The 24,381-nt window shown below is 34.4% G+C and overlaps 1 protein-coding gene across 1 annotated transcript in view; it reads right to left on the bottom strand.

Annotated features, from left to right (window-relative positions):
- Positions 1-12,382: 12,382 nt before the first annotated feature.
- The window catches only part of LOC149781886 (uncharacterized), a 42,338-nt gene continuing 30,339 nt past the window's right edge, over positions 12,383-24,381 (bottom strand). Inside the window, exons 7-8 of the mRNA XM_089935024.1 lie at positions 23,580-23,618; positions 12,383-16,680 (exon numbers count right to left, since the gene is read on the bottom strand). Of these exons, the coding sequence (XP_089791150.1) occupies positions 12,383-16,680; positions 23,580-23,618 (4,337 nt within the window). The remainder of the gene's footprint in view (positions 16,681-23,579; positions 23,619-24,381) is intronic.

Below are 24,381 nucleotides of genomic sequence, written 5' to 3'. Positions count from 1 at the left end.
TATCCCTGAATACTTTCAAACTATGTGATCCCTCTTGTCGATATGTTATGTGCAATAAATTGCTCCAGTCCAGTACCTAGTAGCAGAACTGAGTATTAAAATTTAAGTGGAAGGGTTTTCTATAAGAAAGCGTCTTTATCAATCAGTAATTCGCACTTGCAGCCTGGAGTATATAAAAATCCACACTGGATTCAAACACAGGAAGTTCTCACAAGGCCTATATAAAAATCCACACAGGATTCAAACACAGGAAGTTCTACAAAGCCCATATAAATATCAGCACTGGATTCAAAACACATGAAGTCCTACAAGGCCTATATTAAAAATCAACCCTGGATTCAAACACAGAAGTTCTACAAGGCCTATATAAAAATCCACACTAGATTCAAATACAGGAAGTTCTGCAATGCCTATATAAAAACCCACACTGGATTCAAACACAGGAAGTTCCAAAATAACATTATGACAAAATGTATATGGCCACAGAAATCTGCATTAGTCATACAGTGATATTCCCTGTTTACATTTTGATTCCATTAGTCATATAGTGATGTTCCCTGTTTACATTTTGTTTCCATTAGTCATACAGTGATATTGCTTGTTTACATTTTGATTCCGTTAGTCATAGGTGTTACTCTGGACAGTACTCTCACATTGCACCAACATGTCATGAACATATGCAAGGCTGCATATCTTGAGCTGAGACGCATCAGCTCAATTCGCAAATATCTTTCAGTTGATGCCACTAAAACACTTGTGTGTTCATTCAAAACACAGCTGCTCGGATCATACTTAGATTACCACGATCAGAGCACACCTACCCGCTGCTCTGTATTGGCTATCCATTCGATCCAGAATCAAACACAAAATTTGTTTTCTGTGCTACATTTCACTGTCGGACTCTAGTCCAACATACCTATCTGACCTCACTCATGTGTACATACCAGCTAGATACTTACGCTCCTCTTTTGACAATCGTATACTCATTATTCCAAGTATGAAAACAAAGTCATATGGACAGTGTTCTTTTGCATACCAGGGCCCAGCAACGTGGAATGAATTGCCCACTGAACTTAGACACAAAGACACAGTGATCACATTCAAGAGGGCTCTCAAAACTCACCTATTTCGACAGCAGGAGCAAACTTAAAGACCTAATAATGTTTCCTACCTGAAATATTCTCAGCATGTTTTTTATTTTTTTTAATGTTTTTCTAATTTCATGTTGTTTGTTGTTTGTTTTTGTAATAATATTATTATGTTTCTTATCTTATAGGTGTTGTCTAAAGTTGTAAAGCGCTTAGAGCTTCTAAAGATTAAGCGCTATACAAAGTCCTCATTATTATTACATAGTGATGTTCCCGGTTTACATTTTGTTTCCATTAGTCATACAGTGATATTCCCTGTTTACATTTTGTTTCCATTAGTCATACAGTGATATTTCCTGTTTACATTTTGTTTCCATTAGTCATACAGTGATATTCCCTGTTTACATTTTGTTTCCATTAGTCATACAGTGATATTTCCTGTTTACATTTTGTTTCCATTAGTCATAGTGATATTCCCTGTTTACATTTTGTTTCCATTAGTCATACAGTGATATTCCCTGTTTACATTTTGTTTCCATTAGTCATACAGTGATATTTCCTGTTTACATTTTGTTTCTAACCCAAGTGCCATGTTGATAAATAATTTAACACGCCCATAAGAGTAAATTCAGTGTCATAATATCTTAGTTGACCTGTGAAGTATTGTTGCACATCATCTTGTGACCTTCATACATTGGACCAGAAACTACGTGTATCATGGTTAGACTGACTCAGTGACATCTGCCATGCATTTATGTAAATCTTATTATAAACATGTTGCGGAATCGATTTATGTACTGATTGACCATGCTGATATATCTCCCGTGTTCTGTACAACTATATATTTCTCCAATATCATGTATCTCAGGAAAATGGAGATATAATAGATCAATCTCTCTCTCTCTCTCTCTCTCTCTCTCTCTCTATATATATATATATATATATATATATATATATATATATATATATATATATATATATATATATATATATATATATATATATATATATTCAACCAATATCATGCATCTCAGCGACTCAGCGAATGGAGATATAATTGATGATTCTGGGTAGGATGCATTACATGATCTGGGTCGTTTATTCAAATACATTTAAAACAAATGTATAAATGCACAGAATATTGAAGAATTCGGTCTCAATTCAAAATAAGGTCATTAGTTGAAAAATATACAAATATATTTTTGGCTTCAGCGTGTACCCGTCTAAATTGCTTATAATCAAGATATGCAAATGTATTTTTGGCTTCAGCGTGTACCCGTCCAAATTACTTCTACTCAAGATATACAAATGTATTTTTGGCTTCAGCGTGTACCCGTCTTCTCAAGATATACAAATGTATTTTTGGCTTCATCGTGTACCCGTCCAAATCACTTCTACTTAAGATATACAAATGTATTTTTGGCTTCAGCGTGTACCCGTCTACTCAAGATATACAAATGTATTTTTGCCTTCAGCGTGTACCCGTCCAAAGTACTTCTACTCAAGATATAAAACTATTTTTTGGCTTTAGTGTGTCCCGGTCTACGCAAGATATAACAATGTATTTTTGGCTTCAGCGTGTACCCGTCCAAATTACTTCTACTCAAGATATACAAATGTTAGAGATTGATAACAATGTTCAACTGTTGCATTTGTTAAATCCGTCTGTACAAATAGAGGATTACACACACAAATACACACACATACAATATAGATTTTAACAATGTCACATGTTCAAGCGTGAAGCTTGCTCTCCGTACAACTAAACCTGAAAACATTTTCGAAATTATATTTATGCAAGTATCCCGGTCATATACTTTAAAATTTAATTTGCATACATGTAACTTGAAATATAACAAATGTTGATAAAGATACACGTGGCTTTAAAAATAACATATAAAGACTTGAACCTGAAAATGATTTGAACATACATAAACATATATATATATATATATATATATATATATATATATATATATATATATATATATATATATATATATATATATATATATATATATATATATATATAAAACTAAAATTATTTACATAGGATTGAAATACAATACAAATAATGTCAAATAAATATTGACATTCACAAATGTCTAAGGTGACAATTGTTAGATTGCTTGAGTTTTCTAATAATTGAAAGAAAATAAATTCTAGCTCAGGACACAATGTATATTTCCATTTAGTCAAACAGTAATAACGATATTTATATAAATAAAATCGTCAAAGAAAATGTTTATATTGAGTTTAGGTAAAAATTAAAAATAAAACAATGTATAAAAATAAAATAATAATAAAAAAGAAACAGCAAATTAGATAACAAAGTAGAAGACTTCCATCTATACAAAGAAATCAACGATACATAATTTTGAATTTGTCTATATTATCAAATGTATGATTTTGAAACCGTATTTACCTTTGTTATATATTGTTTGGTTTTGAAACTGTATAATTTGGGCCATGCAAGAGAATTCAAACTATTTGCCAGACAAATTATAGGTACATCAGGAATTGTTCGGCATTGAAAATGGACATGTGTCAGGCCTGGCATTGTCCCACAATCCCCACCTGTTATTTTTTAAATGTCGGAGAATAATAAAAGGGACTATACTACTTTAAACAAAATATTTCGCAGAGAAAAATACAATGTATACCTTTATATACAAATATCAATCAGTTTGATTGCTTTGTTATGTGATTAATAAACTGTTGTATCGATATTGAGTGTAAAGTTACAGCTGTGAAAACAGTACCACACTTACGTTCATACAGAACTAGATTATTCAAAATTTGGGAGTGCATGGATAAATCAGTTTAATGCTTCTATTTTTAAGGAACATAACATATTACAAATATTTACATATGAATAAATGTATTGTTCAAAAACACAATTACTACCTTTTATATACAAGATTGAAAAATTCTAAAATTCATTTAGAAACGGATTTCGTGTCGCAATCTCCTTCCTGTATATGGTATGAGTGAGCATATTAATAAGCTTATGTGAGAAAATATTCCCTTTGCAATATAAATCTCAGTCGTGTTTTCGTTCACTGAAATGAAAGTAGAAAAGGTAAAGGTATTGTTGAAACTCGTCTATTATACGTTAGATTAATTTCCGATGGGTAAATTATATATTTGCATTACTAACGGGGAGTCCTTATGGAATAATTAAGTTTTTCTTTTGTCATCACGATTTACAGCAATCTGATTGTCATGGTCTTTTCTGAATTTTTTGGGTTCATACTTGTATGAACCCAATTTCTTTAAGCGACGCCTACTTGCACTACTTTTCTGTGCGTAATACTCAGTGAGGACTATATTTAAAATGATGGATCACTCAAACACAGGCTTCCTCATTAGGATTTTAATTGTGATAAAAATACTGGACATTTGTTCCAAAATAGCTGAGATATCTTTGCAAATGCTACAAGTAAAATAAGCTTTAAATGAATAAATAAACATCGTCTACTTACAAATGTTTATGTGAATGCATGACGGTACCTTGTGTAATTCATCAATGTGTTTATGTATTACTTTATTATATGAAATCTGCATACTGTTTTAGTATGGAAATTTGGAGGAAAAAAAAAATATTTTGTCATCACATGTTGGATCGAACCCACAACTTTCGCGATACTCACCCAACGCTCTATCTAACCACACTATGTAAACTCTTTAGACAGTAGGTATAATATTAGATAATGTATAAAAGCTTGTACAGTTATCGTACCTGACCTTCTTTTTTCAAATAAATGAGATATCTTTGTTAATGCTACAAATGAATAAATAAACATAGTCTGCTTACATATATTTATGTGAAGACATGACGTAGGAAATGCCATTAACGTTGTGCACGGTGATTTTTATAGAGACATAAATATTGATGAAAATGAAGAACAAAATCGTGTTTTGCTTGAAAATAACGAATCGGTCTTGTAAAAGGTGATTTATATCCTGCTACTTTAGATTTTCATTTTTCAACTGAAGTGGTGACCTCGTCTTCAACTTAGATGTGGGGCGTGGCGGGGGTGGCTTAGAAAAACAATGCAATTCTCTCTCTCTCTCTCTCTCTCTCTCTCTCTATATATATATATATATATATATATATATATATATATATATATATATATATATATATATATATATATATGTGTGTGTGTGTGTGTGTGTGTGTGTGTGTGTGTGTGTGATTCTCCACTGTTCTGTATTACTGCGCGTTATTAGTGAAATTCAAAATATGTTGAGTTTCATTGTAAGGAATGGTTGTTTCTTTTTTGAATTCAATGAAGTATGAACCAAACAAACGGTGTGCAAACTTTGTATGATCCGATTAGGTGATCGTCCAGTTTGCACGTTTTTTGGATCCATACTTTGCTGAATTTAAATAAGAAACAGTCATTCCTTAATTTATTATGTATTGGCATTACTAACGGTGATACATTATCTATATTTTGTAAAATAAGAGATTTTAGATTTTTCCAGAACATCCACAAGCAGATTCATTTCCGTGATTTAGGCCTTATTTTTACTTTGCAGTATAATCCTAGTCATATTATACCTCTCTGTATTCTACAATGAGCCACCGCACCACCTCAACAACATTATATAACAATCCATGGAACTTCTTCATTTCGTTCTTCAAAATATAAAATGCTTATATTTCATATTTTTGTATACTTTGTTTTTATGTTCTTTCTTTGTGTTCATGCCAGTCAGTACATAATCCAGGCATTTAAATAAATGTATCTTATTGACAAGACCATACAATAGAAATGATAACCTGCATTGTGTATTACACTGCCGTACAATACACCTGATAACCAGCAAAACGTTACTGCAATACAATACACCTGATAACTAGCATTACTGATTATAAGGCAATTCAATATACATGATAACTAGCAATATACATTATATACTGCAATACCATACACCTGATAACAAACATTACTTATTTTAATGCAATACAAAACACCTGATTTTCATAGCTTATTACACTGCAAACCAATTCATCTCATAGCCAACATTGCATATTATACTGCAATGCAATGCATCTGATAACTAGCACTGCTTATTTTGCTCGAATACGCCTGATAGACAGCATTGCTTATCATAATGCAGAACAGTAACCTCATAATCATTTTTTTTAATTACAATGCAATACAATTCACCTGATAACTAGCACTGCATACTGTACTGCAATACAAAACACGTGCTAACCAGCACAGCATATTATACTGCAGTACAATACACATAATAACGAACAATACGAATTAAACTGATATACAAAATTCCTGATAACCATTATTGATTATTATTATTATTGTGTAGCACAGTAACCTAATAACATCCTTATTTATTACACTGAAATATAATTCAACAGATAACCAGCATTACTTAATATAATGCAATACAATGCACTTGGTAAAGAGCATTATTTATAACACGGCATTACAATGCTCATTATAACCAACATTGCATATTATACAGCGGCCTCTGCTACTGTATACAATTCGACTTCATTGTGTATAGTTTGGCACCTCTGCTACTGTATACAATTCGACTTCATTGTGTATAGTTTGGCACCTCTGCTACAGGATACAATTCGACTTTATTGTGTATAGTTTGGCACCTCTGCTACTGTATACAATTCGACTTCACTGTGTATAGTTTGGCACCTCTGCTACTGTATACAATTCGACTTCGTTGTGTATAGTTTGGCACCTCTGCTACAGGATACAATTCGACTTTATTGTGTATAGTTTGGCACCTCTGCTACTGTATGCAATTCGACTTCATTATGTATAGTTTGGCACTTCTGCTACTTTATACAATTCGACTTTATTGTGTATAGTTTGGCACCTCTGCTACTGTATACAATTCGACTTTATTGTGTATAGTTTGGCACCTCTGCTACTGTATACAATTCGACTTCACTGTGTATAGTTTGGCACCTCTGCTACTGTATACAATTCGACTTCACTGTGTATAGTTTGGCACCTTTGCTACTGTGTACAATTCGACTTCATTATGTATAGTTTGGCACCTCTGCTACTGTATACAATTCGACTTTATTATGTATAGTTTGGCACCTCTGCTACTGTATACAATTCGACTTCACTGTGTATAGTTTGGCACCTCTGCTACTGTATACAATTCGACTTCATTATGTATAGTTTGGCACCTCTGCTATTGTATACAGTTCGACTTCATTGTGTATAATTTGCCACCTCTGCTACTGTATACAATTCGACTTCATTATGTATAGTTTGGCACCTCTGCTACTGTACACAGTTCGAATTCATTATGTATAGTTTGGCACCTCTGCTACTGTATACAATTCGACTTCATTATGTATAGTTTGGCTCTTACTTACCAAATACATTTCACAAGAATACCAGCACCCATAAAAATACAATATAATAACTTAGTTGTTACATTTCTAAATGGAATTATATATATATATATATATATATATATATATATATATATATATATATATATATATATATATATATATATATATATATATATATATATATATATATACATATCCATGACTACGATTGGAATCTGAAATGTAATGAATGTTTTAGTACATGATCATGCTGAATACCTGATAAATTTTCGAGCACTTTTTGTCTTAAACAGCGAATAGAAAATCAGTATTTTTTTATTTAATCTGTATATTTCATATTTTAGTACAATTTATGAAACAAAACCAAATAAAACACAAAAAAGAAAACGGACTAAACGAGCGCATAATGGGTCTTAATGTTTGAATGCATATGTATTCATTCTATATGGAAAATATTTTTCACATAATTCTATGAAGAAAAAAATGTCTTCAAAGGTGACAATTTATATTTGACTATTGAAATTAAGCAAACATTTCTATTCATTCAAATAAGTTGACAAATGTTCCAATCATGTTTCTAATATTACTTTCATGTTTTAAGACATGCACATCTGCACATCATTAGTTACAAAACGCTGTGGTCAATGCAGTAATTATAAGGTCTTACAAAACGCTGTGGTTCATGCAGTAACTATAAGGTCTTACAAAACGCTGTGGTTCATGCAGTACTTATAAGGTCTTACAGAACGCTGTGATTCATGCAGTAACTATAAGGTATTACAAAACAATGTGGCTCATGCAGTACGTATAAGGTATTTTTTCTTCATTCTGCTGCACAGTTCCATTCCGCTTTTATTATTCCAATAGGTCATTTCCGTGTCGGAAACCCAATCATCCCTTCGTTATCGTACCGTCTGGTACCGTTTTAAGACGTCTCCCAGCTGTTGAAATTGGGTTTTCTCATCACATTGTATATTTAAGATAAGTCAATAAATACTTCGTGTAATCACTTTAAATGACTACAAGGTAACAGTTATAGGACAAAAAGCCGATTTTCCTGTCATTTACGAATTTCCATGATTTACATATCTCAGATTAAATTTGTCCGCATGCAATTTCTTCCTTACATTTCATGCACGAAAGCCCAAACAAACAACATATAAATGTCTTCTTCTTCTTCTTGCTATTATAGTTATTATTATTTACTATTAGTATTGTTGTTTCTCTTGCGATTGAAATCATAAAAGTTTACATAATAAGATGGAATGCATTTAATTGATAAATGGTGAACATATCTATCCATTTACTACTTTGTTATTCATTAATTTTTTAATTCATTAATTTATTCATTTTTTGGAAGACAACTGTAGTTGTCGACCTGCATTTTTTATATCAGCTGTCAGTCTTGAGAGATAGAAATGATACTTGCGCAAAAGTTCTTGCAATATACAGGGAATTTTCAAATGGAGATTTCTTTTAAAGGTTATCAAGTTTCTTGTTCATAACAACATTCATTAATTTATTTAGTTTTAAGATTTTGTTCATTAACTTGTATCTTATTTTTGACGTGATATAACTATTTAATATAACCTAATTATTATTAATTTAATTACAGGACTTCTATCATATGGACTGCCTTGTCAAAAAGTGCATATGACAAAGTAGTTTATTTGATTTCAAAGAAGTCGACGAAAAGGTTCATGTAATATCTACCATTAAGTGCAATTGTGAACCATATTTTGTTGATGCCTATCATGTCTATCAGTGCCTGACTGGCCCTGTATGTGGAGTGTAGTAACATAATTAACATAACTAGACTGGCCCTGTATGTGGAGCGCACTTAAACAATTTTTGTAACCCGACTAGCCCTGTATGTGGAGTGTACGTATATAATTTAGATAACCCGACTGGCCCTATGTATGGAGTATATTTATATAACTTAAATAACCCGACTGGCCTGTATGTGGAGTGTAATTATATAATTTAGATAATAATATTAAACAGGCTTTTGTTTATTTGAGAATAGAGAACACGGAGAAGAATCACATTTGTTCCATCACACATCTCTATGGGAGCTAGCAATTATTTATGTGAACGTATATGGTTGTACCTGTTACCCTCGATGTAATGTAAAGTGAAAATAATAATAGACAAAGCTGTTATATAAAGCTACATGAAAGTGATAACAGACAAAGATATTTTGCAAGGTAAAGTGGAAAATATAATAGACATATGTGTTCTGCATATAGTATGTTCCGATGGTTACTAGTTGAAAACTGTGTGGCATTTCTTTTTGTCATAATCATCTTGACAATATAGCGGTCTATACTGAGGAACTCCAAATGACAATCATTTATTTTGTTCCTATTGTAGTAGCAAACGTCACGGAGTGAAGTGTTAGTGATTTTCCATGATGCCATGGTTCACTAGTAGTGAATTCAGGCCAAAACCGAATGGATGTCCCTGTTGTAAGATAGTCCATATTCAAATCTAGTGGTGTACATTGATGGTGTGACTGCAGTGGCAGTATTTACGGTAGGAAACTGGTAAATTACACAAAGGAATAAATAAGAAGGGACTTCGCAGATACCGTTTATGTCGCCATGGGGGCAAATGTAGTGCAGTTATACTGGCGAAATGTGCCTGAAAAGCATACATTGACTGGAACAAGGTGGCGCAGTTAAAATAGTTCCCAGTATTAGGGAATTCTCGTATATTTTCTAAGGCGTGAACGGCTGGCGGTACGGAAACATTATGAAGATAAACCATGCAGGTGTGCGATTGATAGATATTTGGCAGGTTGTTTTATCTGTAATCTTGCATTAATTAGAGTAAAATAAGGTATAGAATGGACACGTTTCTAATTTACAACTGAAGTTGTATTGAAGTCTTTGGAAAGTTGGGGTAAACTAATGACTTCTAGCGAGAATCGCGCCAGGGTTTGACAACCACTCGGTCAAGTAAGGACCATAGGCTTGTAACACTATGTTAACTGGCCTGTCAATTATTGTAGCGCTGATAATGACCATGTTTCACTTGGATAATTGGTTGACCTTTGTATCTACTTGGCTGTGGCCATGTGATATCGATTTTCTGACAAAAGTGTATGTGGTACTTGCATTTGGCTATGGAAATGTGACAAGATAGTAGCTATGTGAGCATCACTTAACACAATGCATGATACCGCATATAACTGTGACCACGAACTATATAAATAAAGGTAACGAAACGCATTATTTTCTATTTAGAATTAAAATAGAGAGCGTTTCTATTTGAAATACTGTTTTTTTATAAATATTTTTCTGGTCTGGTTTGAGAAAAGATTTTCCGCTCCTGAACAAAGGCGTGTCTTGGGTCATGAAATCTATGCTGGAACAGTCTCGCTTGATCCGAGTACCAAAATGCACTTAGACTGCTGTGGTGGCCTAGTGGTTAGAACGGATGCGGTAGGACGTGTGTTCGAAAATGGTACTAACAGATGCCTCGTGAGGCGCTCGGCATTAAGAGTTAATGTTATGACTGGTCGGCCTAGTGTCAGGTTAGTTTAGGTGGTACATCATGCTACATGTCGCCGGCATGATGACCCAGTGCTAGACATCACTATAAACTGCCATACTGCCGACATCGTTGCGATATGCCTGCAAAATCGTGAAAGCTACGTTAAAAATCCAAATGTCACACACACACACACACACACACACAAAACGCGCTTAGATCAGAGCACAGTTTCGTCTACTACCTTACTGCTTCGTGCCTTTCAGTAGCGTTGCAAGCGATCCCCATAACCATCCCGTCTTGTCTCTGTACAATTTGCAAAGTTAACGTATATTACCATGCCATGTGCGAATGTACCTCCTACGTTCCGGTTCCAATATTGCAAAAGACGTTTCAAGTACTGTCAATATAGCTAAATTTTTATTTGAATATACTTATGCAAATGTTAATGGCTCCGTGTAGGGAATACATCATCTGAGAGTTATAATATACATCTAAATAAACAGATGAGAATATGTCTCTGGCATTAATATATATCTTAGTTACCCATCTGGTTGAAAAATATCTGAAAAGCAAGTCTTAATCAGAATTGATATTCGTTATACTGCCATAGAAACAATAATTTGACGCTATCATAATTTATGCAAAATTGGCAACCTATTGTTCTCAATCATTTGGACTAGTGGAAATAGAATCAAATGTTCCATGACAAGATTGCAAGATGTCATTAAGTTTCTGTTTTCGGTTAGAAATGCTTAAAATGAAAAACTTAGATTGCAGTAAGTTTGTTGAATGCCAGAGTTGAGTGGACTTCCACTACATTTGTATCCCTTTCTTCAAACTGAAAATGTACAGAATTTGGCAACGTGATTCTGATATTTCGTGAAAGTAATAGTGTTGTGTATTTTTATAATTTCTCTTCTTGCATCTGAAACAATTAGATTTTGATATTTAAAAGTAAATTAACGTTTAACCAAATGATGACTCCTTTCCCCATTTTTTTGTGCGTTTATGTATTAATGAAGTCGCGAATTATAATATTGTATCGAATCGCAAAAATCAAAACAACAGACTACAAATTCTGAAATAAAAATGCACTCTTAGACAAACAGGTCTTCGTGAAATTGAACATTGACATAATCCCAAAAAAATACAGGCTTCGGGCTCAGCAGTTCTTGTTTGTTTACTGGCATTTCTTATATATGCTGAGATTGGTTATTTCATATGCTAGCGCTTATATCTCGAATGACTAATACTTCCTTCAACGGTGTGCCAGATATTACAGTCAGCTTATGTCTATTTTGATATCTACCCCTACTTTGATTGAAATAGATTCGTCTTAACATCTTAACGAGTATAGGTATCGGCCGGTTGCCCTAAATGAGAAAATGAAATATTACATTTATCCTATTTACCATTTTCAAGTATTTTAATGCATGAGCTCTAACTCTGCTTGTATAAGGGTCTCAAGAACTAGGAAATTATCTCCTTGGTTAGCATAGTCCAGTGCTGTCCATCCATCATTATCTTTCTCTAGTATCATTTGTGGGTTCATAATGATCGCATATTCAACTATCGGCAGGTTATCATTCCCTGCGGCAATGTGCAGTACGTTGGCACCATTATTGGTCCTTGCGTTGATGTCCAACCCTGCCTGTATTAGAGTCTCAATCACAGAAACACTGCCTCCTTGTGCAGCGTAGTGCATTGCTGTCCGTCCATCATTGTCATTCTGTAGTATCACCGGCATGTTGATTTCGATCAAATATTTAACTATCGGCAGGTTATCATTCCCTGCTGCTAAGTGTAGTACGTGGGCACCTGCACTGGTCCTTGCGTTGATGTCTAACCCTGCCTGTATTAGGGCCTCAATCACAGGAACACTGCCTCCCTTTGCAGCATAGTGCATTGCTGTCCATCCATTCTTATCATTCTGTAGTGTTAATGATGGAATGTTTTCGATGAAATATTTAACTATTGGCAGGTTATCCTTTCCTGCTGCTATGTGCAGTACTTGGCTATCATCATTGGTCCTTGCGTTGATGTCTAACCCTGCCTGTATTAGGGCCTCAATCACAGGAACACTGCCTCCCTTTGCAGCATAGTGCATTGCTGTCCATCCATTCTTATCATTCTGTAGTGTTAATGATGGAATGTTTTCGATGAAATATTTAACTATTGGCAGGTTATCCTTCCCTGCTGCTATGTGCAGTACTTGGCTATCATCATTGGTCCTTGCGTTGATGTCTAACCCTGCCTGTATTAGGGCCTCAATCACAGGAACACTGCCTCCCTTTGCAGCATAGTGCATTGCTGTCCATCCATTCTTATCATTCTGTAGTGTTAATGATGGAATGTTTTCGATGAAATATTTAACTATTGGCAGGTTATCCTTCCCTGCTGCTATGTGCAGTACTTGGCTATCATCATTGGTCCTTGCGTTGATGTCTAACCCTGCCTGTATTAGGGCCTCAATCACAGGAACACTGCCTCCCTTTGCAGCATAGTGCATTGCTGTCCATCCATTCTTATCATTCTGTAGTGTTAATGATGGAATGTTTTCGATGAAATATTTAACTATTGGCAGGTTATCCTTCCCTGCTGCTATGTGCAGTACTTGGCTATCATCATTGGTCCTTGCGTTGATGTCTAACCCTGCCTGCATTAGGGCCTCAATCACAGGAACACTGCCTCCCTTTGCAGCATAGTGCATTGCTGTCCATCCATTCTTATCATTCTGTAGTGTTAATGATGGAATGTTTTCGATGAAATATTTAACTATTCGCAGGTTATCATTCAATGCTGCTATGTGCAATACGTGGTTATCATCATTGGTCCTTGCGTTGATGTCTAACCCTGCCTGTATTAGGGCCTCAATCACAGGAACACTGCCTCCCGTTGCAGCATAGTGCATTGCTGTCCATCCATTCTTATCTTTCTGTAGTGTTAATGATGGATTGTTTTCGATGAAATATTTAACTATTGGCAGGTTATCATTCCATGCTGCTATGTGCAATACGTGGGCACCTAAATTGGTCCTTGCGTTGATGTCTAACCCTGCCTGTATTAGGGCCTCAATCACAGGGACACTGCCTCCATGTGCAGCAAAGTGCATCGCTGTACATCCATCCCTATTATTCTGTAGTGTTAATGATGGATTGTTTTCGATGAAATATTTAACTATTGGTAGGTTATCATTCCATGCTGCTATGTGCAGTACGTGATTGTCATCATTGGTCCTTGCGTTGATGTCTAACCCTGCCCGTATTAGGGCCTCAATCACAAGAACATTGCCTCCCGCTGAAGCATAGTGCATTGCTGTACATCCATTCCTATTATTCTGTAGTGTTAATGATGGATTGTTTTCGATGAAATATTTAACTATTGGTAGGTTATCATTCCATGCTGCTATGTGCAGTACGTGGTTACCATCATTGGTCTTTGCGTTGATGTCTAATCCTGCCTGTATTAAGACCTCAATCACAGGAACACTGCCTCCCTTTGCAGCATAGTGCATTGCTGTCCATCCATCCCTATTATTCTGTAGTGTTAATGATGGAATGTTTTCGATGAAATATTTAACTATTGGCAGGTTATCATTCAATGCTGCTATGTGCAGTACATGGTTATCATCATTGGTCCTTGCGTTGATGTCTAACCCTGCCTGTATTAGGGCCTCAATCACAGGAACACTGCCTCCCGCGGCAGCATAGTGCATTGCTGTCCATCCATTCTTATCATTCTGTAGTGTTAATGATGGATTGTTTTCTATCAAATATTTAACAATCGGCAGGTTATCATTCGCGGCTGCTATGTGCAGTACATTTATACCGGCATTGTCTCTCGCTGAAATGTCTAAACGTGAATGTTTTGGGAATTGTATGATACCATCATTAATGTCTATTTGTTCTGAACTAAGTGCCTTCATAAGATCTTCATTTTCTGCATATGCTAGAAAATGAACAGCGGTGCGTCCCAGGTTGCTTTTTCTGTGTACAAGTTCTGGGAAGTTATTCATGAGATACTTCACCATATCCGTCAGGCCGTAGCGACAGGCAATATGGAATAGGTTAATATCATGATGATACGGTGAAATCTTGGGATGGGAGATGCAGTTCTTGATAGTATTTGAAAGATTCTTTTTGTTTGTTTTTCCTATACTGACTGTAGCGTTTATATTTCCTCCTTGAAGCACAAGCATTTCCATGACTGAAACATTGCCCGTTGAAGCAGCAGCTAGCATAACAAAATCATCAACCTTTCCTCGCAACTTGATGAAATCATTCAACATAGTTTTTTCTTCTGTAAGGCAGGCATTGGTGGTGGCTATCAGGAGTTGTCTGGCGGCAACGTCATGGTCTTGTAAGCAACGCTGATAAATCTTTTTAATAATACCTTTAACGGCTAGTGTACTCTTTGCATTGACTAAGTGGATCAGTAGACTGTGCCCATCGGTATCTGTTTTGGACAAAAAATTGAGAACATTATCCCCGAGAGTCATTGCATCTGAGAAATGATCTACAAAATGCTGGTTTTTCCAGACGAGTCCTTCTGCAATGCTTTTAAACGAATCTCTTTCACCGGATTCGAGGCCCTCATTGAATCTTTCGCACAGAACTCTAAAATTATCATCACATATCATTATCTTGAATCTTAGGAAATCTTCACCATCGAGTCGGTCAAGCTCATTTGCAACGCAACACATTTTTGACAATTGTTTCAAAGAACAATGTTCTAGTATTACATCTGGGTAGTCTTTCCCAAAAGACACGAATACTGCTGTTTCGATGCAGTCATGTTGAAACTTGAATGTCTCTCTTTGTTTTATGTATTCAAGTAGTGTACCGCAAAGTGAGTGACCAATATATTTCAATTCTTTAATATTCAACTTTTTGAGTCCACAGTAATCAAATAATGATTGTAGTTTATTATATAGTTCCTTTTGTTTATTTTCTAAAGACAAAGATCCGCCAGATAACATGAGCAGTACAAGAAACGTATACATTTCGAGACTTTTCTTTGACATGTCTTGGATCTCTTCAGTAAGAAACATGTTGTTTGAGAAGATTTCTTTCAAGTCTACTGACAGATTTTGAATGGAGCCAGCTATTTTGCAGTTCTGAGCAAAACCGATTACGTTTTCCATTTCCACGATATCTTCAGTTGCAGAGGTCTCGTTTCTATCTACACATTTTGGGACATATTTCTTCAGCATTTGCTCCCTTTCTGCTTTAGTTAGACGGTGTGGCTCAGCACTGATATCGACAACATTGGAATTAAACATAAAAACGGCTTCGTTTCTACGAAGAGATAATTTGATAAAGGACGCAATTTGAGTCCTAATGCAAACTATTAGGAAAATAGAGCTTCCGCTGAATCTTGGGTGAATTAATTCTGAGATCTTTTTCCATCGATCAAGATCTGTTTCAGAGACTCCATATTTTCCTAGGACATCATCTAGAAAGACAATTAACTGTAGCCTTGTATCAACCATGTCATCCCACTCTTGCGTATTATTGATCTCTACAGGTGCTATTTCTTTGTCCATTTCGATAAGATCTGCTACAAGAGACAGAGCTAGATAAGTCTTTCCTTCTCCTGGTTTTCCCATCAGCACAAGATGTTTTTCTTTAAGCAGGATATCTCTGGCATGGGCAAGTGCTCTGGTTCTAACGTGGACATCAGAATTGTTCCTTTTATGTGATTCTATTCTTGCCCTCATCAGATCTGTTTGAGTAATCAGACAGACAAAAATTTTCAAAATCGTCAAATATATGCAATATAATATGTATAGTTATGTCATGCTGCAAGTCGAAAAAATAATAATAATAATAATAATAATAATAATAATAATAATAATGGTAATTATAATCAGCTTTTTACTCGACATCATTGTCATCGATGTCGAAATTGTTGTTAATTTGTTGTACTAGATAGTTATGATTTATATGCAAATGATTATAACTTTTTTACGGGTGGGGAATCATTGACAAGGATTTAATCCCTTTTTGTGCCCAACGTTTGTTCTAGTATGTCTATTCCTTCCATTATGTCCGCAACTGTTCCGAAATTTTCTCTCGTTTGATTGAGTCCACAACTTTTTATTCCTGTATGTCCACTTATTCCATAATGTCCGCATCAGTTTCTTCCAAGATGTTAACATGTTCCTGTATGTATTTAATTATTTCTTTCAATAAACCACGCGCTCCAATATTTCAATACATGTTTTGATATGTCAGCAACATTTTTTGATACAATAAATCAGCGGGATCCATTATATTCTCAAGGTTTTATTTAGATATATCTGTACTTTCATTTATCTCTGCAGCAGTTTGGTCCTATATCTTCTCAACTATTTTACTAAACTGATAGTTTCTATATTTTATCACGTTCTATAATGCCATTATCTTTCTTCCAATATGTCTGCTCATTTAAATACGTCTGCAACTTTAATTTACAATATTTCCGCGAGATATAGTATTTTCGAAATATTCTATTCCGATATATCTGTAAGCTCAGATAGGTCTGAACTTCAATAATGTCTGCAATTGTTTGTTCCGTTTTCATAAAATGAATTTAGTCAATGCATATGATAAAATAAGACAGTTAAATCATTTGCAGTAAAACAATTTGTCGTGGAATAAATTATTTTATTTTTTTGATAACCCGCAATTGTGGAAGATGAAAGGTATAAAATTCATATTTGTATACATGTACCACGGCAGAGCTCCCATATACTTGAGGTTCTTGTTTACACCACATACGCAGCTGGTAACCAAAATATAACTGCGGGATAGGTCTAAACTACGAAAATTTGCCACTAGTACCAGGTTATATAATAATTAATTTCTTCTAAAATCTATATCGGCGTAGACTAATCTTTCTCTAGAGGATAAGAATAACACTTTTAGAAATACACTTAAATAAGGAGTAAGGGAAGGTCTCGGTCTATTACTATCAATGTGACAAATTTCAGAAATTGTATACACTACTTATTTTCCTCTACACTGACCATATTTCGTTAGCACCAACACCGGCAAATAATGGTATTATTGACAGAGTTAAATTCGAACCATAATTTTGCTTTCTTTCCTATTTCTCGAATATTTTATTAAAGTTATTATTTTTTTCATGAATTATATGACAGTTTCTAAATCATACCACGTTAAGTTTGTTGTTAAGGAAGCGAGAGAGCACACTATAATCATACTTCCATGTTGTACTAAATTGACTCCATCGCATTTGGATTGAAGATTATTAAAGATCAAGACAATGAATGGAGATATATTGGACAACCATCAACTTAGTTAAAGGTTTATTTCAGCTTTGAACGATCAACAAGTAGTATCTTTTAGATGCAATCATCTGGCAGATTCATCATCAGCGATATAAAGTAAGTTGCTATATTATTTAGATGCAATCAACTGGGAGATTCATTATCATCGATATAAAGTAAGTTGCGATAGTATTTAGATGCAGTCAACTGGGAGATTCATTATCATCGATATAAAGTAAGCTGCTACAGTATTTAGATGCAGTCAACTGACAGATTCATCATCATCGATATAAAGTAAGTTGCGATAGTATTTAGATGCAGTCAACTGGGAGATTCATTATCATCGATATAAAGTAAGTTGCTACAGTATTTAGATGCAGTCAACTGGGAGGTTCATCATCATCGATATAAAGTAAGTTGCTATAGTATTAATGAGTTTCATTTATCCTTCCGCTTATTGCTTATGGTCACTATATCTCCTCTGTTAAACCGTTTTTCCCATGACAAGATCACCTAGTTTATTTAACGTTTACGATGAAACTTACTCCAGTAGAACTCCACGAAAAGTTGTTTTATTTGGACTCTGGAAGCTTGCATGAATAGAGATATATTGGACAACCATCAACTTAGTTAAAGGTTTATTTCAGCTTTGAACGATCAACAAGTAGTATATTTTAGATGCAATCATCTGGCAGATTCATCATCATTGATATAAAGTAAGTTGCTATAGTATTTAGATGCAATCAACTGTCAGATTCATTATCATCGATATAAAGTAAGTTGCTACAGTATTTAGATGCAATCAGCTGGGAGATTCATCATCATCGATATAAAGTAAGTTGCTATAGTATTAATGAGTTTCATTTATCCTTCCGCTTATTGCTTACTTTTTTAAGTTTAATGAGTTGATAACAGGTACATCTTCTGACGTAACGAGCATAAATGAACCAGGTTTCAGAGCAATAATTCGAAACTCCAAGATTTTATCATAATTGGATCGGAAGCAAGCCAAAAGAGGGAAAATAACTTCTATAAAACCTGTGGAGGTATAGCAATGTATTAACATGCCCATCTTTTGATAACACCACAATAGTTGCCAAGTTTATATATATATATATATATATATATATATATATATATATATATATATATATATATATATATATATATATATATATATATATATATATATGTGTGTGTGTGTGTGTGTGTGTGTGTGTGTGTGTGTGTGTGTGTATTACATCCAATATCAGGTTAATAAAGGGGCAATGACTTTATCAACATCTGTGCCTAATATCTTTCAGCCAAATGTAATAGATGTTTGTTAAGAAGCCTGGAACAGAAGGATGGTTTCTGCTGAAATGTCTTCCACTATCGTGGCTTGCATATGTTCTAAGAAATCAAAATGTTTCTTGGTTTCCCTAATTTTAGTATTTGTATCCATATTGGTATGTCACAACAGCACAATTTTCCCAATACTGTCTCGCATCAATGCTCTGTCAAAATGGGTCATATTCTCCTGAGATGTTTGTAGGTATTATTTTATAATGCAAATTAAGTTGTTAAATTATATTCTTAATTATTTGTATAACCGTAGGCATATAAAGTGGCAAAATGTATAGAAATTGGAAGACATTCAGGGTTGGATGATTTCTGATGAAATTGATCATATTCTTTTCACCTGTTAATGTGACGACGTCGGTTTAAGATATATATATATATATATATATATATATATATATATATATATATATATATATATATATATATATATATATATATGGCAAAGCAGCCATATATAATGGCCAATTGTAGCATGTGCTTTAGTGTGGAAAAATTTAAACTATAGAACCTCTCTTCCCAATTTTTTGGTCTAATTCTGCTGAGCTATTTTGTTTTGTGATGTCACTGAAATATTTTGTCATCTTTAAATTAGGAAGGATAGGAAGAAAGAAGTGGCCATATATCTGAATGGCCAGGAGTCTAGGACAGCACTCAATTAAGGGGTTAAAGGGATAGTGAAACCCACTAACACTTTCTTTTCATCCTAAGCCTCAGTGATCCTTTTTTATCATTGTAACTATTGACATTTCTTTTGAAAGTGAAACACTGTTTCCAATAGACACTTTAATTACTTTTGTTTTCTTTTTTCTGCAATTTAATTTTTCACTTTCTTTCTTTCTCTTTTTCATACCTTGATGCTGCTGAATTGTCAATCCTGTCACACATTTACAAATATTCTGGCTCTATATTTGAATATGGAATTCTGTCTGTCTTGGTGACAGCCACAGACATGGACTCCATTGGATAATTGTATAATTGGCTTTTCGATACATAATTTGTCAAATGTGCCAAGCGGTTTCACAGTGCGATTCCAAACACTTATATCCTCATGCTCCATAACTGGTAAGATTGACACCGATAATGTAAAGCTTTTCCAGGAATCGTAACTTTCTCAACACCAAAAAAAAAACTTTCACTATGAATTCTTCCAATTCAGTATTTCCCGACATTTTTATAGGAAGTTTTATTTATCCAGAAAAATGAAAACCTATTTCCTATGTCAATATCAAGATCACGGTCACCTTTTTTCACGTAGCAGAACGGCATAGTTTGACTTATAAAACAGATTATCCACAAAATTACAAATATTTCTCCAAACAAGCAGTACTACACGTCTTTCTTATTCTCAAATTTAATTGCTTCAGAAACTTACTTCAATGAGAAAGTAACCACTACTCGGCCAGTCAAAATAGCCAAAACATATGGTCCGATATCTCACCTGGAAAAAGTTAACTGTTTTTTAATTTGTCTGGTTTTATCTTTCAGTCATTAGTGATATATTTTGATGGATAACAAAACATCAACAACATCATCTTACGCCTTCGCTTTTTACTAACCGTTATCAGAGTCACGGCATCACCCGACCACCGTACCCCATCCCACCCCACCCCACACCTAAACAAATCTTCTTGGATTTACATTGATCTCAAAAATGACCCCTGGCAAACAAGTAAAACGAAATCCTCCGTAAAACAGAAATTTCTCATTCCTAAATTAGCCAGCCTTATTGAACGTATGATCAGCAGCCAGTATGAATTTGTATAAAATTGAAAGCCAGGATGCTGGAATTCAAATTAAGCCACATTTCGGTAAGTGGTCTTTGAGAAGAGTCATCTCAAAGTTTGTCAATGTTTAGTAAATTAAATTTCTACCATCTAAAACGGCCTCTTTGTGATGGTGATTTCCGTAAAGTTCTGTTGAGAGTTAGCTCTTTTTAAATAAAGATGTGTCCATCTACTATATTTTCCTACTTTTAGTAATGTTGGATGGCATATGGGAATCATTGACATAAACAGAAGAGTCCTTTATACCAGGACGTTGGATGCCTAGTTTTTATTTAAACGGGATAGTTGGTTTTTGATGAAGATCTTGAAAATGGTACATTATTGGAGGATTCATTAAGCACGTGAGGTCATAGCAAAAACTCACTTGCCCGTGCTTTTATGTAAGTTTCAAAGCTAGATAAGTAAGCATATGCACCACACCATCGAGAAAATCTTCAAAAAAGAGCAACTGAGCCAAATGATTCTTAGACAAAATAGTCTTTGGAAACAAATCAAGTTTCCTGACGAATAAGACACCATTGGCCTTTATCAGCGTTGGCTAAATGAGTCCATTCCAATTACGTGCACCCCTTTCGATCACGGTAGAACGGTGTTCAAATTTGAACAACTTCATTTTCATTGCATGTGTGGTTTTCCACCATACCCAATGAAATTCACTGACCCGAAGTACTGAATATTCTGATTGATCCGCCAAGGTGTAGATAGACTAACATATCGGAACCATGGCTAGCAAAGATGAATGTGGACATACATGGACACAAGATAGGACTCAAGTTGGTATAGTGGAGCAGAGCCTTTCTTATAACGTTGCTACTTTGTTTTTATTCAAGTAGTACATGCAGACTTTGAAATGGCCAGTCACCCTTTGTTGCCTCAAGTCGAGCGGTAGAAATAATTGCCACCAAACCCTGTACTAGCAAGTTTTAACACGATGACATATTATACACACAAGAAATCTCTCTCTCACCAATTGTAAAATACCAATAGAAAGCACTCTCTATTGAAAGATAAGGGTTACACTATTATATGCATGCCTAAGGAGATATATTGTTGTTTTCCTATTATTAACATAAATATTGATTTAAACATCAAAATAATTCAGATGAAAAATCCAACAAATGTCTGCATACAATAAAATGACTGTTGCGTTTTAAACTATCATAGTAGGGTTTCTTTACAATACAGAATTAAGGTATAGAACTCATTTCTGAAGAGCTTGTATCTATACGTTGAAATATGGAACCAAACTTTTCATCATTTGCTCTCTGAATGTATCACTTTTTGCTATATAACGACAAAGTCATAAAACTGATTCAGCTGCGACTGAATTGCTATTGCGTGCACATCGCACTACTCCCTTTGGTTCTCGTGGTTTTGTGCAATTCATGAATGATTGAAAAAAAGGTCGGAAATAAACTAATTATTATTTTGTTTCTTTCTTTCCTTCTTTTTGGAATGGTAAAACACTTTGGGTAGTGAAATCGATGTCTGTTTTTTATTTTCCTTTATTGTCCTTTTTAGTACATGTGTGTACACTAATCAGTAAGTGACTCTTGGTAGACAACAAGCTTTCATTAGGAAATTATTTAGCTAGTTCATATACATTTTGCCAAATTTATATATTGTTCGCAAAGTGGCAATCTGGCGACAAACTGACAGCCAAAACATTGCGTATCCATACAATTTATTAATATATAACTAAACCGTCGGAATGTACTGAAAAAGTTTTGCTTGCGTAGTTGTCATACATGTGTAGTTGTCATTAATCGGAGTGTAGTTGTTATACATGTGTAGTTGGCATTAATCGAAGTGTAGTTGTCATACATGTCTGGTTGTCATTAATCGAAGTGAAGTTGTCATACATGTGTAGTTGACATTAATCGAAGTGTACTTGTCATACTTGTGTAGTTGTCATACTTGTGTAGTTGTCATACTTGAGTAGTTGTCATTAATCGAAGTGTACTTGTCATACTTGTGTAGTTGTCATCAATTGAAGTGTAGCATCTTTTGCTCTCATTTTAATTAGAATCATTCTGATGATTAGTCCTACATATGGGTACAGAAATAAGTCCTCAATTTGCCCATAACCCAAGGATATAAACCTTATATACGAATCAAGAAAACAATTAAGCAGCTTATTATAAACAAGCTTATTAGTACATATACTGCTGCTTTATATTTTCATACCGACTGCAGCATATAAATCGTAACTGCTTACTTACCTATTCTTTTCTCTAATTTACATCTGTTTATCTTTTGACCTGAAAATGTCGAACAGAATCGAAAATGAAATAATTTTCCGATACAAATATGTTTATTATTAGTCACATCGCTTAAATGTCCAAAGAAAAAAGAAATGTCCCTCCACTGGTTGAAAGAGGATTTGTTGTCATAAACTATTTAGGTATTAAGTAATTAACAAGCAGTGTTGACTCTTCTCATAATAAAAAACAATGAAATGAATAAAATAGAAATACTGCCTTATAATATTGATATCCTGTCTTGATAAACAGGTCTGCATGCAACATTTAACAGATGTCACTCACTCACGTGGCGTACTATAACAGAGTGCTGCCAAGCCCTCCAGGACTACTATGCAAACATTTTACTTGACCCTTAACCTAAAAATGCAAGAGTGCTGGAAAAACTTGAAAGAAGGCAAATTTCAGTATACAATCGTAGTTCGTTGATGAACATAGGGTTAGTGTTTGGATTCCTGATGTTACGTATGAACTAAACAATTATTGTACGAACTCGTATTTCACACTAACGGATTATACTTCATTTAGTCCAGCATTTTGTAAGCTCATATCTGGCTGAATGAAGTAAAGACAGATGACTAATCATTTTTCATTAAGCGTTAGTAATGTGTGCTGAAAGATATCTTTTCTAAAATGTCGTTTAGATGTACATAACTATGACAAGTATAACCCGTGAGCAAGAATTAGTTAAAAATTAATATCAATACAGCAGAAAAGTCAAGCACTCGTCTGGCATCGTGGTGCACATCATTTGCTGAATGTG

The sequence above is a fragment of the Sinohyriopsis cumingii genome, chromosome 15 (genome assembly GCF_028554795.1).
Source record: "Sinohyriopsis cumingii isolate HCF-2022 chromosome 15, ASM2855479v2, whole genome shotgun sequence".
In the NCBI taxonomy this organism is placed as follows: domain Eukaryota; kingdom Metazoa; phylum Mollusca; class Bivalvia; order Unionida; family Unionidae; genus Sinohyriopsis; species Sinohyriopsis cumingii.
Note: the sequence above shows the minus strand (reverse complement) of the source record. Positions and strands in the feature narration are given on the sequence as shown.